General features: G+C 33.7%; 1 protein-coding gene across 2 annotated transcripts in view; it reads right to left on the bottom strand.

The window, feature by feature from the left end:
- LOC118201737 (transcriptional adapter 3-like) overlaps positions 1-16980 on the bottom strand; it is a 127018-nt gene that overhangs the window by 96540 nt on the left and 13498 nt on the right. For both annotated transcript variants that reach the window (XM_035373886.2, XM_035373885.2), the window contains exons 3-4: positions 14334-14768; positions 7112-7257 (exon numbers count right to left, since the gene is read on the bottom strand). In XM_035373886.2, coding sequence (XP_035229777.1) covers positions 7112-7257; positions 14334-14733 — 546 coding nt within the window. In that variant the 5' untranslated portion in view covers positions 14734-14768. The remainder of the gene's footprint in view (positions 1-7111; positions 7258-14333; positions 14769-16980) is intronic.

The following is a 16980-nucleotide window of genomic DNA, read 5'->3' as shown; positions in this document are numbered from 1 at the left end:
AAGCATCAGTCTGATACCAAAAGATCACTGTAAATAAGAACGAAGTGAACTTCAAATTAGATACTGGAGCTCAAGTTAACATTATACCCAAGAGTGAATTGTTAAAGTGGAGTGAGAAACCAATAAATAAGAAAAATAAACAACCAGTACTGGATTATAGTGACAACCAAGTACCAATATTAGGTGAGTGCTACCTTACATGTAAAACTAAAAAATTGACAAAAACTCTCAAATTTCTGGTAACCACTCTGGAATCATCTCCTATTTTGGGTCTTCAGGCTTGCCAAGACTTGGGTCTGATTGAAAGAGTGTATCAAGTCAAGCAGGAAAAGAAACAAAATGAAGAGACACCAGAGCAAGTGATACAGGAATTTGCAGATGTGTTTACTGGTGTGGGAAAACTAAATCGCACAGTAAAGATAAAAATAAAAGAAAATGTCACACCTTATGTTGCAGCACCACGTAAAGTGCCACTTGCTTTGTATGAAAAAGTAAAGCAGGTGCTAAACAGAATGATTGAAATTGGCATCATAGCGAAAGTTGATGAGCCTACAGAATGGGTGAGCAACATGGTTGTGATAAATATGCCAAAGAAATTGAGAATTTGTCTAGATCCAAGGCAGCTTAATGAGGCTATTCAAAGACCTCATTATACAATCCCTACAGCAGAAGCCCTTATAACAAAACTCCAAGGATGTAAAATATTTACCATTTTGGATGCGAAGAATGGATTTTGGCAACTACCGCTTCATGAGGAGTCATCATACTTGACAACATTTACAACGCCCTGGCGAAGATTCAGATTTTTGGTTCTTCCTTTTGGTCAAAACAATGCACCTGAGGAATTTCAACGGGCCATCGAGGAGATTTTTAGCTATGAGAACGAGATAAATCCATATTTTGATGATTTAGCCCTACTATCGTCGTCTGTCGAAGAACATTGCAAGTTGTTGCGGAAGACACTTACGATAGCCAGAAGTGCTAATCTAAAATTTAACATCGAGAAGATACAGCTATCTCGGACCTCTGTACTTATTTAGGACATGTACTGTCTGATAAAGGCATTGCACCTGACCCAAAGAAGGTCCAAGCGATTGAAAAGTTTGCAGAGCCAAAAGGCCGGGAAGACTTGCAGCGATTTCTAGGAATGGTGACATACTTAGCAAAATTCACACCTCAGTTGTCAAGTCTAATTCATTCGTTAAGGCAACTTTTGAGAAAAGATAGCGAATGGTTATGGGATGAAAACATCCAAAGAGATTATGAGCACCTAAAACAGATGATTGTGCAAGCCCCATGTTTACAGTATTTTGATGAAAGCAAACCTGTAACTGTGTCAGTAGACGCCAGTAAATATGGAATTGGAGCAGTTCTCCTACAAAATAATTAACCTGTGGCTTTTGGATCAGCATCATTGACAGAAACACAGCAAAGGTATGCGCAGATTGAAAAAGAACTCTTAGCAGTTGTATATGGGTTAGAACATTTCAACTACTATACGTACGGAAGACATGTAACAGTGCAGACTGATCACAAACCATTACTAGGCCTTAGTAAGAAACCTTATGGTACAATCTCACCTCGTCTTCAGTGCCTGCTCCTCAAACTGAACAGTATGGTTTGAAATTGGAATATGTCCCAGGAAAAGAATTGCTAATAGCTGATGCCCTGTCCAGAGCACAGTCAAGTGTTGACACCTTTGATGACACCTTCAGTCAAGAACCTACTGTTAATGTAAGTCTATTAACACAAGCCTCTCCAACAAAATGGCAGGAAATTGTAAATATGACAGAAAAGAACCCTGAATTGCAAGATGTGTTATTTCATATCAAAAATGGATGGCCAGAAAGAAGCAAAACACTACAACCTTACTGGCATTGCAAAGAAGAGCTTTATACAACAAAAGATAATTTAATAATTTGTTGAGGACTACGACTAGTTGTGCCAGCATCTCTTAGGAAAGAAATTATGAAAAAACTGCATGTGTCCCACAAAGGTATAGTTTCTAGTAAAGCTAGAGAATATTTTTACTGGACAAACATCAACAAAGATGTGGAAGAATATGTTTCTAAATGTGTGATATGTGAGAAATATCAAGAAGTTCTTTTAGACTGTGATCTACCAGAGAGAGACCCTGGCAAAAAGTTGCCTGTGATTTCTTTTACCTGAAAGGACAACAGTATCTGTTAATGATAGACTACTTTTCAAAATATGTAGAGCTGAAACCACTTAAAAGTATAACTGCTCAAGCTGTAATGACTGTTATGAAGTCTATTTTTGCAACACATGAAATACCAGAGAAGCTCATCACTGATGGGGGACCACCATACAACTCGGAAGCATTGCGGAAATTTCTTGAAGAATGCATCACATCACCACATTTTCCTAGAGCAAATGGGCAAATTGAAAGATCTGTCCAAACTCTCAAGAAGTCTCTGAGCAAAGCTGTGGAAGAAGGAAAAGACTTGTATATTGTTTTGCTAGATTATAGAATTCAACCTGCAAAAGATTTGCAATCCCTGGCTGAATTATTAATGGGAAGAAGACCGAGATCTTTTCTGCCATCACATCTTAAAGCATAGCAATCAAAATTTCAAATAAAAGGTGCAAGTACAGCATTAGAAAAAAGGCAGATGGTGAAAAAGAAATATGCCAATAAACATGCAACCCAGCTTCCAAAACTTCATAAAAATGATAAAGTGTGGTTCAAATGGAAAATTAAAGAGCCTTGGAAACAGGGTATCATTATGAAGACAAGTCCTCAACCAAGATCTTATGTCATAAAAGCAAATGATGGAACTGTGTATAGGAGAAACCGACATCACATTCGTAAAGACAAGTCTACGTGGGAAATGACAGAGTGGAACAGAACAGCAGAAGATTTGTTTGGACTTGATCAATCAACACTGGATCAACCTGTTCCTGTAGATAATGATAGGCAGGATCCACCTAAGGAACAGAAAAGTGATTCTATAAAACATTCTCAAATTCCAGGAAATGTGTCAACTGAACCAATGTTAAGACGATCAAGTAGAAATAGAATAAAACCTCTTCGATATAGAGACAATTAGGAAGAACTTATTGATGCCAAAATCTTATACTTTATAAAGACTAATTATGGAATTTAATGAACTGTTCAGAACTCTAAAATATCAGTTTAATTAGTAAGTCACAATTTTAAAGATTTAAGTGAGTCATCCAGGTATGTAATTTTGCTATGTTCTCTAAAGTCAACTGTTAAGTAATAATTTAATGTTAAAATGTTTTCTTAAGTTAACTGCTAAGTAGTGATGTAAAATAATTATTGTACTAAGTTAGTAACATGCACTAGTCTTGTTCTAATAATAAATAAAAAAATAAATTAAAATAAATCTTAAAAATAACTCTTGTAAATAAAAAGGGCACGTTAGATATTAATTACTTTGCTTGCTGATAGATGGCAGTGCCTCTAACCTGACTAGCTAGGCAAGTGCACAGTATTTGTGCTGCGTCACATTCTCGTCACTTGCCGCCAACCATGTAGCATCAATGTCTCTCTTATGTATAAGTAATCTTATTTAAATGTTTGACGAGTCAACATATATAACAGGTCATACTGTTTAATTCTATTAAATACTTCTGTAACATGTTTCTTATGTTGTTTCTCAGTTTCCAATGCTATTAGAATGTCGTCTAAATATGGAAAAATAAAATCTAGTTCTATGAAAACTGCATTAATGAATCTTTGAAAGTGGAAGGAGCATTTCTTAAGCCAAAATTCATTACATTAAATTCGAAAAGTCCAGATGGAGTTATTATAGTTGTTTTTTGTTTATCTTATTCTGCTATTGGGACCTTGTAATAGGCTTTAAGTAAATCAAGTTTAGAAAATATTGTTTTGCCTTTTAAAACGTGGTTGAAGTCTTCAGTTCTGGGTAAAGGGTAGCGATCTGGTATTGTGACATCATTTAACCCCTTCATGCCGACTGTCACGTCTACGTGCCAGGCTACTCACTTCCCGGCCGACACACAGGCGTGCCAGAGCATTTTCCCGTTCAGCCCCAACTGTCATGTATTTGTGCCAGTGTCCTGTAACGTTTTAAAAACTATAATTTCTGCCACAAGATGGCACTGTATGTCGATATGGTTTCAAATACATGTACATTAGACCTTCTACTCGAAATGAGAGAAGCATGACTCACATACACGTGTTTTTGATTATATAAACAAAAGGGAAAATAAATGTTTCCGAATGGCGTGATTTATGACGTCTCTAAATTCGCACGTGGTAGTTGTTTATTATAAGTAGAGAAGTTTTATTTTCGCTAAAGCGTTGGGTATTTCAGTTTGCAGTTCAGTTTTTAGAAAATAATTAAATCTTGTTAAACATGAATTCTTTCTGTTTTTACCGTTGCAATGTCAAAGCGTTGAAAATGTTTAACAGAGCATGAAATAGCAGAAATGATGCAAAATATTTCAGATATTGATTCTAAAATTCTGATATTATGATATTGATTCTCAAAGATTAACTAAAAGACATTTTCCAAAACTTTGTTCAGAAGAGACTGATAAGAAAATGAGACGACGATGCTTCGTTTGTTCACATTCCCGGAAAAATCCTCCAAAACGGCAAAAGAATTATTACGAGTGAAAGGAATGTAACTTAGGAGTGTGTGTAGATCCCTGTTTTCAAATTTTTCATACGAAAAGAGAATTTTAAGTAATATATTTAGTTTTCAGATGTATAATGTTAAAAGTCATGAAATGGTAAGTAATGAAAATAAAATGTGTAAAATATGCATTTAAACAAGAAATAAGGTAATTAAGGTATATATAAAAATATCTATAAAGCATAAGCTGTTTAAATACTCTATAGAGCATTATTAAACAATGTGTTGATACTTCGGAAATTTCATGGATTTAGGCTTAATAGCAAAAAAAGCCCCCGGCCCTGGACAGATGCTTGCGTAAGACACTGCGCCGGCCTCCGTGATAAATGCGCGTTTGTGCTACTCGGCGCGAAGGGGTTAAACACTAACTATCTCTGCCATGGTCTCAGGGTGCTGTCTTTTTTTTTGGACTAAATGAAGTGGGCTTGCCCGTGGTTCGATGAGGCTTATAATATTATTTTTAAGCATAAAGTTGAATTCTGATTTGGATATTTCTAATCTTTTACGATCTAATTCTCGCACTTTTGAAAAAACTGGTTTGCCATTAGTAAGTACGTTTAACATTATGTTTTCTTGTAGAAGTAAATCAGGTTTTGTGATTTCTGGAAATTGTGCCAAATCGTGAAATCATGTTTTAAACATTTTTCCAGTTACATGGTAGCTTAGATTTTTCGAGAAAGCATCTGGATCCGAAAGTGACATGGTAATAACACAGCTTACCATCCGGATTACAACACTTCCGACTTCTGCCTCTAGACGATGATCTGTTTTTCTTTCTGAATGATGACTTCTTTTATTTGATTGGTGATGGAGATGGGAGTTCTTCAATCTGCTTTTCCAATGAAGGTATTTTTAAGGTAATTGCTAAGTGTTTGGCGACGCACTCGAATTCTTAACTTAAGTTGAATGAGCCTCGTATAAGTCAAATGTTGACAAAGCCATAATCGTCAATTTATCAATACCTTCATCACTAACCACCAATATATCTTTGAGACAGTGTGGCAATTTGTCCATCCATAATGTTTTTAATACCATGGCAGACATATCACTAGTTGCCATGGATTTCATTTTTTGTAATAGATGGCTGGGTTTCATGTTGCCAATTTCAATGCCAGTGAAAAGGTGTTTGATTCGTTTATTTTCACCATCTTTAACACGTTGAGCGCCACGTCAGCCATCTGTGGCTGACATTAGATTTTCCGTTTAGGCCACGTCAGCCAACTGTGGCTGATACTAGATTTTCCGTTTAGGCCGCGTGAGCCATCTGTGGCTGACACTAGAATTTCTTTTTAGGTCGCATCAGACATCTGTGGCTGACACTAGATTTTCCATTTAGGTCGCGTCAGCCATTTGTGGCTGACACTAGACCTTTTCGTTTAGGCTGCGTCGACCACCGCTGGCTGACAGCATGTAACATGATACATAACTATAAAATTTACACTGTTTTATGAAATTACACAAAATTTATTTAAAATTTACTTAATTTTGATTTTGATTCATTGGATTTCATTGAAACACAGTAAACATAAAAACGGTTATCCATTACAGCTATTACAAAATGTGACAACACTCTTTTAGTCTTTTTTCTGGCCATTACTCTACCAGCTTCTGTCGCATTTTTATCATAACATAATTTACAATATTTTCGTACTTCAGAGGCTTTTCCCGGTTTTCTCCGGAGTTTATGTTGTCATTTTCTAGATATTCTTATATTTTTGTTCGACGGAATGTCTTCTTTTTCACAACTTGTTGCTATCTTCTACCACGATACGAATCACTGGCCCTGCAATACCAGCGCTTTTAAGTGAAGCGCGTGGCCTGAACGGGATTGCCTAAAATACACGCTTGGCGCTCAACGTGTTAAATATATTATATCCCAAATAGTATCTACATATTTAGGTTCTATTTGTGAGACAATGTAATCAAACTTAGTATTTTTATTACTTATAAGCACTAATTTTAAACTGTGCCTTTATCTGATAAAACCAAATTTCTGGTTTATCTATCCAAAAAGGTGGAATTTTTTATACTGACCTTCATAGTTTCTGAAGAATTCGCACCATTTGACTGGTTTTCTGTCTTTTCTGTATTTTCAATAATATTTACCATTGGTAACTTCAGGTCACCAAATAATGTAGTGGTTGCTACATCATAAACATTACTTTTCTGGTTTAAGAATAACTTTACACTACTAAATTTAAAAGAAAACAATTATGCCCCTTTTTAAAGATGGTGTTTTTAAACATCATTCTACCACTATTTTCGTTTCTACTGCTGCCACTCACAGTCTACATAAAGTTACACAAAAGAAAAGATTACATATGATTTGAAGAGTTTACAACATTATCATAAATTAAATTTATGCTTTGATTACATATTACTTTGTTAAGAAAAGTGTCAAAATATAACACTCATATAAATGCTAATGCATAAAGGAAAAATTAAAATACTTATTTCCTTACTCTTTGTTTCTGCTTTTTGTTTTGTGGTTTTCGTTTCTGCTCTCCTTCAAGACATTCAAGTTTCCCAAAAAGATTCCCTAGTATTCTTTCCAGATCAAACTGTACACCACATGGATTCACCCGAGCATAAAAGATGTTATCCAGAGCTGATAATAGAAACATCACAAAAAAAGGACATAATTAAACACATACGTAAACTATTACTTAATACAGAAAATATGTTCTTTACATAATATTGAGTAGCTTTACAAATGAAATTATTTTTTACAAGCTTTGTACTTTGATTGCATCTTACTTTTTAATAACACAAATTTATCAAAATAGTACACGGATATATTTATTGTGCTGACTGGCAAGGCCATTTTTACAAGCTTTGTACTTTGATTGCATCTTACTTTTTAATAATATATATTTACCATTATTATGGTACATGAATATATTTAATGTGCTGATTGGCAAGGCCATATACACTGCCCTCCAAAAGTTAATGAACATGTTCTGGCATCTAATCTGAAAAATGAAACAACACAGAAACTAAACATTTAGCAAACATGTTCACTAAACAGTTCTTTAATGAAAGTGACTTAGAATGCTTCTTACGATCAACACAAACATGAATTAAAATAAGAAATTTCACTCTTGGCAGGGAAATCCAGTCTTGGAGAAACAGTATATCACAGATTTTCGAGGGCAAATGTGGTGGTAATATTACAAAAGTGGGTTCTAATAAAGAATGTGTTCGGCCCTCGCTGCAATACATTGGTGGCAGCGATGTTCCATGCTGTATATTAAGTTCTCGGTCAGTGAAATGGGAAGTAACGACCAGATATGGAGTAATCCTTTTTCAAGCTCATCCAAAACCTTGGAGAAGGATTTAAAGTGGCAACCTGTCTCCCAAGGTAGTCCCAAACATGCTCTATTGGATTCAAGTCTGTGGGTTGAGCTGGCCATTCCACATGCTCTAAACTGTGGCCCTCAAGATATTCTTCATCAACTCGAGCTCGATACGGTCGCACGCACTATTGTCTATCAGAAGAAATCCAGGACCAATAGCAGTGGTATATGGGCAAATATATTGATCAAGGATCTCGTCTCGATATCTCACACCAGTCAAAGTTCCTTCATTGAACACATGCAGGTCAGTGTGACCACTGAGAGAGATCGCATGTCAAACCATTATTCCACCACCTTTATAACTGTGTCATTTCACAGTGTGGGATTGGTTGGATCTGGTACGTTGTTCCCACCAGATCAACTGACAACCTGAATTACTCTCCCATGCGAACCTGGAATTTTCTATGAAGAGAACAGAAGCCCATTATCGAGTGGTCCAGGAGACATGTTCTCTTGCCCGCCATAATCGGGCAGTTCTGTGTCCTCGGGGCAAGGGGATCCAAACAACTGGTCATCTAACATACAGGCTTCTATTCCACAGGCATCTGCACACTGTAGAAGCTGAGATTCTTGTTCCTGTGACTCCCAAATGGTCTGGCATGAGCTCAGGCACAGTAATGTAGCTCCTTCTACAGGCCGAAAGGGCTAAATAACAGTCTCCCAAAGGTGTTGCAACTCTTGGTCTGCCTGGAACATGTCTTCTAGACAGAGTCATCGGATTCAAACTGATTCCACAGTCATTAGACTACACTGCGAGAGACATATAGACATGTAGGAGAATCAGCTAGTGACATCCACATTTCCAACCATCCGATAGCCGGCTACCTCAGCAAATCGTGTAAACAACTTCTCCTGGACATTCATAGATTCTCCTGGATATTGTCACCGAAATTGCTAATAACAATTAAATGCCAACACTCGTGAATGGAACTTACAACTTTTGCTTTTTTTCTTCAACTCTTACATATGCATTCATTTCTTTCATTTCTATAAAATAAAAGTGCTAGCTATTGTTTTCACATATATTTTCTTAAACTTTGTTACTATCATGCATATAAATTGTGACTAATGATGAGCTAATGATGAGCTTTGAAAAACAGGTTGTTAGTTAACTTTTAGAGGGCAGTGTGTGTATATATATATATACCTCATCATTTGTTCATTCTTTCAAATATAGAAGCAGTTCTCTTGCTTTAACCTTAGCTGCACTGGCCCTAAAACCAGAAACTTCACTGTCTTCACTCTCAGTTCCATTAAACAGACAAACATTCTGCTAACAAATACATGCAGTCTTTGATGGTGAAATTCTTTTATAATCGCAAAATGAAATAGAATGGTACCCTGAAAATTTTTTTTCACAAACTCCATTTAATACTGTCTATTATTCCCTGGTCCACTGGCTGGTATTGGGGGTGGGAGGCCATAACATTATCACACATTATAATGTTTGCATTGGATACACAGAGCAGTTGCCTGACAATAGTAGAATCTTGCTATTTGACGGTAACCCCACACAGTTACAATGCCTTCTAGCCTTTTTAACAAAATGTTCCATGAATCATTCAGTCATAAGTTGTTTCATTAAGCAGGAATTTTTATTATTCCTGTAAATCACAGGTAAGGATTTTACTCCTTTCAGAGCTCTGGGATGGGATCTTACCCACTGGTTCATATTTGTAAGTTCTAGCTGCATTGGTACATACTAAAATAATAACTCTTTCTTTGGCTTTTTTCAGAAAACACTGCCAAAAACATCCAGTCTTATCCACGTTAAAAATCTATTTGATGCTAAGATTTTCTTTTGCCCCAGAGCATCTTTACCTGCTGAAAGTTTTTCAACCACAGGCTTTCAGATAGCATATACCCTATCTCTGCTTAAATCTGTTCAGCCAACTGCAGCTGAAATCGCATATCTTTTTTATTCTCAAATCAGTATGAAACTGTTTTCCGTTTCCCTCAGAAGCAATCTGAAATTGGTAACCCTCACAACCCGTTCCCCGATTCACTCTTACAAGACATCATTGAGGTTCCCCAATTCTGCCTTATACAAAAATTTCTGCTTTAGGATTCCAGTGTTAGAATCACCATTGCTATAAAATTTCAACAGCTTTTCTTTGTTTTTCTGTATATCATATATGATCCATGTAGTGATTCCATACAATTCTGCTATAAACTGAATAGTATCACCCTCCATCTTTTGAAAAATTTCCACTTTTTGCATTACCATCAAAGCCAGATATTTATGATTTGGTGTCTCTGTTAGTACATCATTATTTAGTAAATATTTCTCTTTTCTTTGGTATTTTGTACTCCAAATTGCAGTTTCCTAAATCTATAAACTGAATGTTTATATTTTGAGAGGCTGCACATATTTCAGGAGTTTGTGGATTTCAGGTTGGCGGATTTTTGTTATTTAACTGTATATACAGTTGATAATATCTTAAGTCTTTAAAAAAATTATATATATACATCTAAAATATGTCCAAGAAATTAAGGCAATATATTAAATTAAATGTCCAAGAAATTAAACCAACGTATAAAGTTCCAGGGGCATTTTGTCATTAAAATAATACCTCTTTCTTACGTCAATTTTGGGAAATTTGAGCTCTCCTAGCAAAATCCTGTGCCAGTCAAAGGGTTAATATTCCTTCTCATGGAACTCAGGCATTTACTATTTAAAATAACAGAGGAAGATGCTTAATACTCTCACACATTTGAATTAAATGGATTTAGTACATTAAGGGAGATTAATGTAAGAAAAATCAGTATGAACCCTTAAATGGACCTTTACCTTTTAATGCATCCCAAGGAATGAGTTTTCACATTTAGTTAATATTATTTTATTAAATTGAAAAGGATTTAAGTGTGATCTTCATCAATTTCAAATGGAAATACCAGATCTTCATCAATTTAAAATGAAAATGCTAAGTGTTTTAACACATTAAAAATAAATTATTTAATTTCCATTTAAAAAATTTGTAATTATTTTCATAATTAACTGATTACATAATTGAAAATTATTTGCCAAATGCATAACTTATTTACTGTTTTAGCTATAGACTTAAAACAAAATATTCCCTACTTTTATTGCAGGCATTAGAAATTCTTCTCGTTGAGACTCTGAATAAATGTTACAACTGAACAATGAACTACTTCAATTACTCCATTACATTCTGTTTGATTTAATAATTAAAGATTCTGACTTTTTTTTAAATTTAGGTATCAATGCCTACCTTTGCACCATTTGGCAATTTCTTACAGATGAAAAAATAAAAATTACTTTTTGAGCACAAGTTGGTAGTTCTCATGACTTTTTAAAAAAGATTCTCAAACTATCAATATTTATCTAAGTTGGTAAATATTATCAACATATGAAAAGAAAAAAAACTTTTTCAGTAGTTTTTTTGCTCTATTCTTCTCCTAAATTACAAAGTGCCCTTTTTGCTTAAAAATATCAGAGAATTGCAGAGGCTTAGCACCACATGAACCTCAGCAAGAGCAGCTATTTGCCAAATGCATCTTATAACCTTACCTCCTAAGAAATGGTAAATGCTGAAAAAATTTTCTTTTTTGATGTTCAGGAGATAGCATTGGTAAAAAATGGAGCGGAAATGTACAAGTAAATATGATGTATTTCTGCAAAAGGACCATAGTAAAGAATCAATTTCTTTTCTCCGCTCTTACTAATACTAATATCACTTGAGGCACTTCTCTAGATAGGATGTGACTTATTAACTCTTCTACTGCAGAACTTACATGCTTCCATAGCAGTATAGCAAAGGAAGGTTATATAGAAAGCTTACTTTTAGCTAATATGGGGGATTTTTGTATGTAACTGGCATGATTGTCCTATGAAGCCTATTAAAAGTTATACTTTTAGGAAGTATTTCTTAAATACATAATCACTTAGGCAAAAATGTTTGTTCAGCTAAATGTAGCAAAATGCAGAAGAGCTATGTGCCTAAGAGGACAGGTGCTTTTATGAATGACATTCTAATGGAATCTGGATTGCATTGGGCCACCCAGAATGTTCTGCAGTTTTTCAAATCAAAATGCATTTTCTTCTAATTATTTTTTCCCCAATAATGCTAAGAATGAAGGACCCAGAAGTTCATTTTCATCATGCTATGTTCTTTTATTTTAAAAAGGGAAAAAATGGTAGTCAGACTGCTTGCAAAATTTATCCTATATATAGACAAAGTGCTGTTTCTGATGACACAGTCTGAAGGTGGTTTGAGAAGTTCAACTAAGGAAATTTCAGCTTTGAAGATGATATCCATTTTGGATGACCATCCGGTATATAAACAAGGACCTATTAAAAGCAGATATCATTGAAAATCCACATTATACAGTTCAGAAACTATCAGACAGTCTAAATATTCCAAACAGTACAGTAAATAATCATTTGAAGATGATTTGGAATGTAAGCAGTTATGAAGTATGGGAACCTCATATTTTAATATAGCAAAATATGTTTCATTCAATCCTGGCTTGTGATTCTTTGCTGAAGAGAAATAAAGAAGCTCTTAAAAAAATTATTACTTTTGTTGGTACAAGAAAAGATCATGACATTAGCCAAAAGAACCTCCTTTAGTAACACTTAAGAGGAGGGGCTGCATCCCCAAACGTAATGCTTTGTGTATAGTGGAACTAAAAACTGTTGCCACCAAATTAGACAATAAATTTGGAAAAATACTGTACAAAAATGGCAGTTTTAAAGGCAAAAATCTAAGTAAAGCCAACTGTTGAGATGTTGTTTTCGATCATGAGAACACCCATGCTCAGTCCTACATTTTGATGAATGTCAAGACAAAGAATTATTCAGCATAGCTGGGGTGCTTTATGCCACTTCATATTTATTAGACCTTGCTACTTGGATTTTCATCTCTCCAGGTCACTTAAATATTATCTGAATGGGCTGCAGTTCACTTATTTTATAAATAAAAACCTAACTTCTTTCTTAAAAAAGGAATTTTCCAGCTGCCAAACAGATGAAAAAGGTAATAAAATAGAACAGGGCTAACGTGCTTCAATGAAATTTGCCTTTTTTGGGGGGAAGGTACTGTTTCATTTGTAGTTATCAAAAAATGCAGAACTTTTCAGATGACCCAATATTTATATTTATTGGGAAAACCTCATTTTAACCTTTATTTTAGTCTCAGAGAAATAAGACTTTAATTTAGGATTAAAAAATGCTTAACATTGTCATTAAAAATAATCAAGACACAATGATATTCCCTCAGATAAATAAATAAGCCATTATACATAACATGAAACTAAATTATACATAACATGAAACTAAATTCTGTATCCATATGATGCTGGTTAAAAGTTAAATATTCATTAGCTTTTCAACCAAATGAAAGAATTATGATTGATAAGCCATGCCAAATCTTGAAGAAGAATGATCATTATTCTTTCACTTTTGTTGTTTTGTTAGAAATGTACTCAATACGAATGTTTCATTAATATTCAATGCTAGACATTAAAATTAAACATAAAAAATATATTCTAATGATAATTATTTCAAATATAAAATTTAAAGATTTTTTATGATCTGTGAAGACTATTCTCACTTATTTAAAAGCTACTTTAACATTATGTTTTCCATGACTGTCCTTTAGTGACATCCTTTGATTGTCTATTATTTCAAATGAATCTTTTATATGGCAGATGATATTAATTTATTTTGTGTATGAATGAAATTTCGGAAAAGAAAATATTTTTCAAAAATTCAAATAGTTTTCTGCATTTTTAACTATTTTTAAATTACACAGATTGAAAAATTCAGCAGTTTTCCTAAAACAACAAAACTATCGTGATTAAAATGCAGAATTGTCTACGCAGATTTAAAGCTGTGATTGTTCAACATATACTTGTACACTAAAGAATGCATAAAAAAAGTTAATTTAAATTAAAAAAGTGCCAGGTAAAGTCATTTTTTACTTAAAGCTGCAAATCAGTACCAAATTTTAAATACAAATAACTGCAAAATCACACACAATTTCTATAAAATTTAACATTTAAGCATAATTTGAGGTGTGGAGTCAAGTTATGGAAAAAAATTGTCATATAATTATAGATGAAGTATTAAGCTGCACTGAAAAAACAATTCAACAACATTTATGCAATATATAAACCTTATTTATAGCTTCTGCGATTCCTTCTACTGAAGTTTATATATGCATTCTCTTTGAAGTAGTGTATAGTCATGTTTTATCAATGTTTGAATTTTTGTCAAGAAACCATTATATGCATCAGCTGCCAATAATACTCATAAAAGAGAATATGAGCATGCCAGAATATGATAAAAAATATAATTTATTACCTGCAAGATATTCTGGGCACTCTGTTGCAAAATCCCACCGGGCCAGGTCTTTAAATTTCTGCCTTCTCTTTTTCTTACTTAGCCTTACACATCTTTTTACGAGTCGATTTTTCTTCCCTTGCCTGCCTACTCGAATAACTCTAGTAGGTTTGCCTTTAGCTGGTCTACCTTTTGCTGGTCTGCCTTTAGCTGGTCTGCCCTTAGCTGGTCTACCTTTAGCTGGTTTGCCTTTAGCTGGTTTGCCTTTAGCTGGTTTGCCTTTTGGTTTAACTGGGGCCTTTCTTCTAGCATCCCCTTTATTAGAAATTTTACCTTTTGTAGCAGCTCTCTGCTTTCCATACACCTTTCCTTTACCTTTTGCAGGTGTGACAGCTGGTTTATCCTTCTTTGGAATCCTCATCCTGATAAACTTTTATACAAAAGAGCAAGATCTATCTAAAATTACAACAGTAAAGAATTCAGATAAAGCAATTTGACACTTAATCAAACTAATCATAAATAAAATGCCGCTGCAAAAGTTAAAACTTTTTATTTCAGTACTTTTGACTTGAAAACTATATGTATTAGTTGGCACCTGCCAATACATCACAACACACACACACACCAAAAAAAAAAAAAAAAAGATTCCTACAAGTGTTTAGCAGACCTACAGGTGTTTAGGATTTTTCTACAAAGATGTAAGTTTTTATTTCTTCTTTTTTTGTTTATGATCAACTCAAGTGCACATTTGCAGTGCATCTTCCCCCCCCCCTCCGTGTTTTTTGTGAGAGGGGGGATAATTTCTGTCCTTCAGAAAGTTAAGATAGCATTTGCTCATTTTGTATTACATTTTGCATCATGTGATAACTAGATTTGCAAAGACCAAAGCAATCTATTTTTTCCCCGCATGTGGTATTTTGCAAAGAGTTGGGAGTATTTTATTTCTCAAGCAACAAATCTGTACATGATAAAACAATGTTAAATGAAAATATAGTATCACGAAAGTGCTGACAAAATGTTAAAATATGAAATTAGAATTGGTTTGAGTCTTATCAAGCAAAGTTTATATGGAGATAGCTATAAGCTGTAGAGAATAATATGTTTGACATGATTTTTAGTACTACTGCAAATGCCTGTTGGACATTAAAAAAATGGTTTAATTGATCTGTTGATGTCAGAAATATTATTTTATCACCAGAAAATGTCAACAGATTGAAGGAGGTGTCACAACATATGTAAGAGTGCCAGTTAATACCCCAGCACCATATTTATATAAAAATTAAACATTTTGCATACAGATTCAGATTATGTCAATAATTTAGCATTTTGTATGTAAGTTAAAAACAAAGTAAACTAATGTTAATCATAACATTAGTTTTTGCTTAGGGCATTTTACTGCCGTGCAAGTTACAACTTAACATCGCCACTGCAACATTAAATCTAGCATAACTCAGAGGAGCTCCAATTCAGCTATTCCCAACTCAATTCTTATAATTATTATTTTTCTACTACCTATTAACTTTCATTAGCTTTCTCTAGCATCCACACCTTACATTAAAAAAAATTACATATAAAGGTGCAAGATATTTTCTAACCCATCAAAATTTTCCACTGATCCCCAATGAGTTATAACTCACAATTTGGGAATCACTGCTTAAGACCATCTGCATTTAACCATATGCTCTGGATGCTGAACTATAATAATTTGAAATTATTATTACATTAGCTACTAATTTATCTATAAGTACTTAATAATGTTTATAAGTGATTTACATATTTTACTGAACATTTAAGAGTTCTAATAGAATTTAGCAAATATAATCACAAAAAAAATAATAATAATAACATAGCCTGAGCTTCTGAGATATCCGTTACTGCATTTGTTACGAACACTAAAGTCTATTCACAATTCTGCTTTGATGTGATGTATATTCTATATAGTTTTTAATTTAAAAGTATTTCAACTCAGCAACACAATATATATTTATTTTTATGCTGAGATTAATTAGTAAAGACAAAGAAACAGTTTAAAATGCTAAATGTATTTTGAAAAAGATACAAATCATTGTTATGTTTTTCAGAGGATACATTTTCAAAATGCATCTCTGGGAATACTTTTTCTTAACTAGACTTCAAAATGGACCTTAATGCATACAAATAATGTGTTTTTATTTAAGCGACACACAGCGTTTTATGCACATAGGAACAATACAATTCTGATATTATGCCTGAAAATATGTATTTTAAAAAATACAAAAATGAAAACAACTGTTCATTTTCTGAAATGCATTAAAAACTTTATCAAAACAAATAGAATTAGTCCATACTATAAGGTATGCTCATTATTTCTGCACGTATTCTAATTTTGTAACAGTACAAATTTGTATTTTGTAACTAATACAAATTTGTATAGCTATATGATCACATATAAATGACATCAAATTCAGATAAGCTGTAACACCAGAGTGCAAGAAATAATCGTCTTTCTTCTTACAATAAAATAAATGGAAGATATTGGGCAATTATGCCAAGCACTTTTGCAATCTTTCCTGTTTACATGTGTCATAACCCATATTTTTATACTGGAATACATATTTAATGATGCTAAACTGAGATAATCTACAACATTTCTACATAAAAAAATACTTCCTTTCAACTGTTAATTCAA

This window comes from Stegodyphus dumicola, chromosome X1, assembly GCF_044657685.1.
Source record: "Stegodyphus dumicola isolate Sdum_Otavi_A_Nest chromosome X1, ASM4465768v1".
NCBI lineage: Eukaryota > Metazoa > Arthropoda > Arachnida > Araneae > Eresidae > Stegodyphus > Stegodyphus dumicola.
Note: the sequence above shows the minus strand (reverse complement) of the source record. Positions and strands in the feature narration are given on the sequence as shown.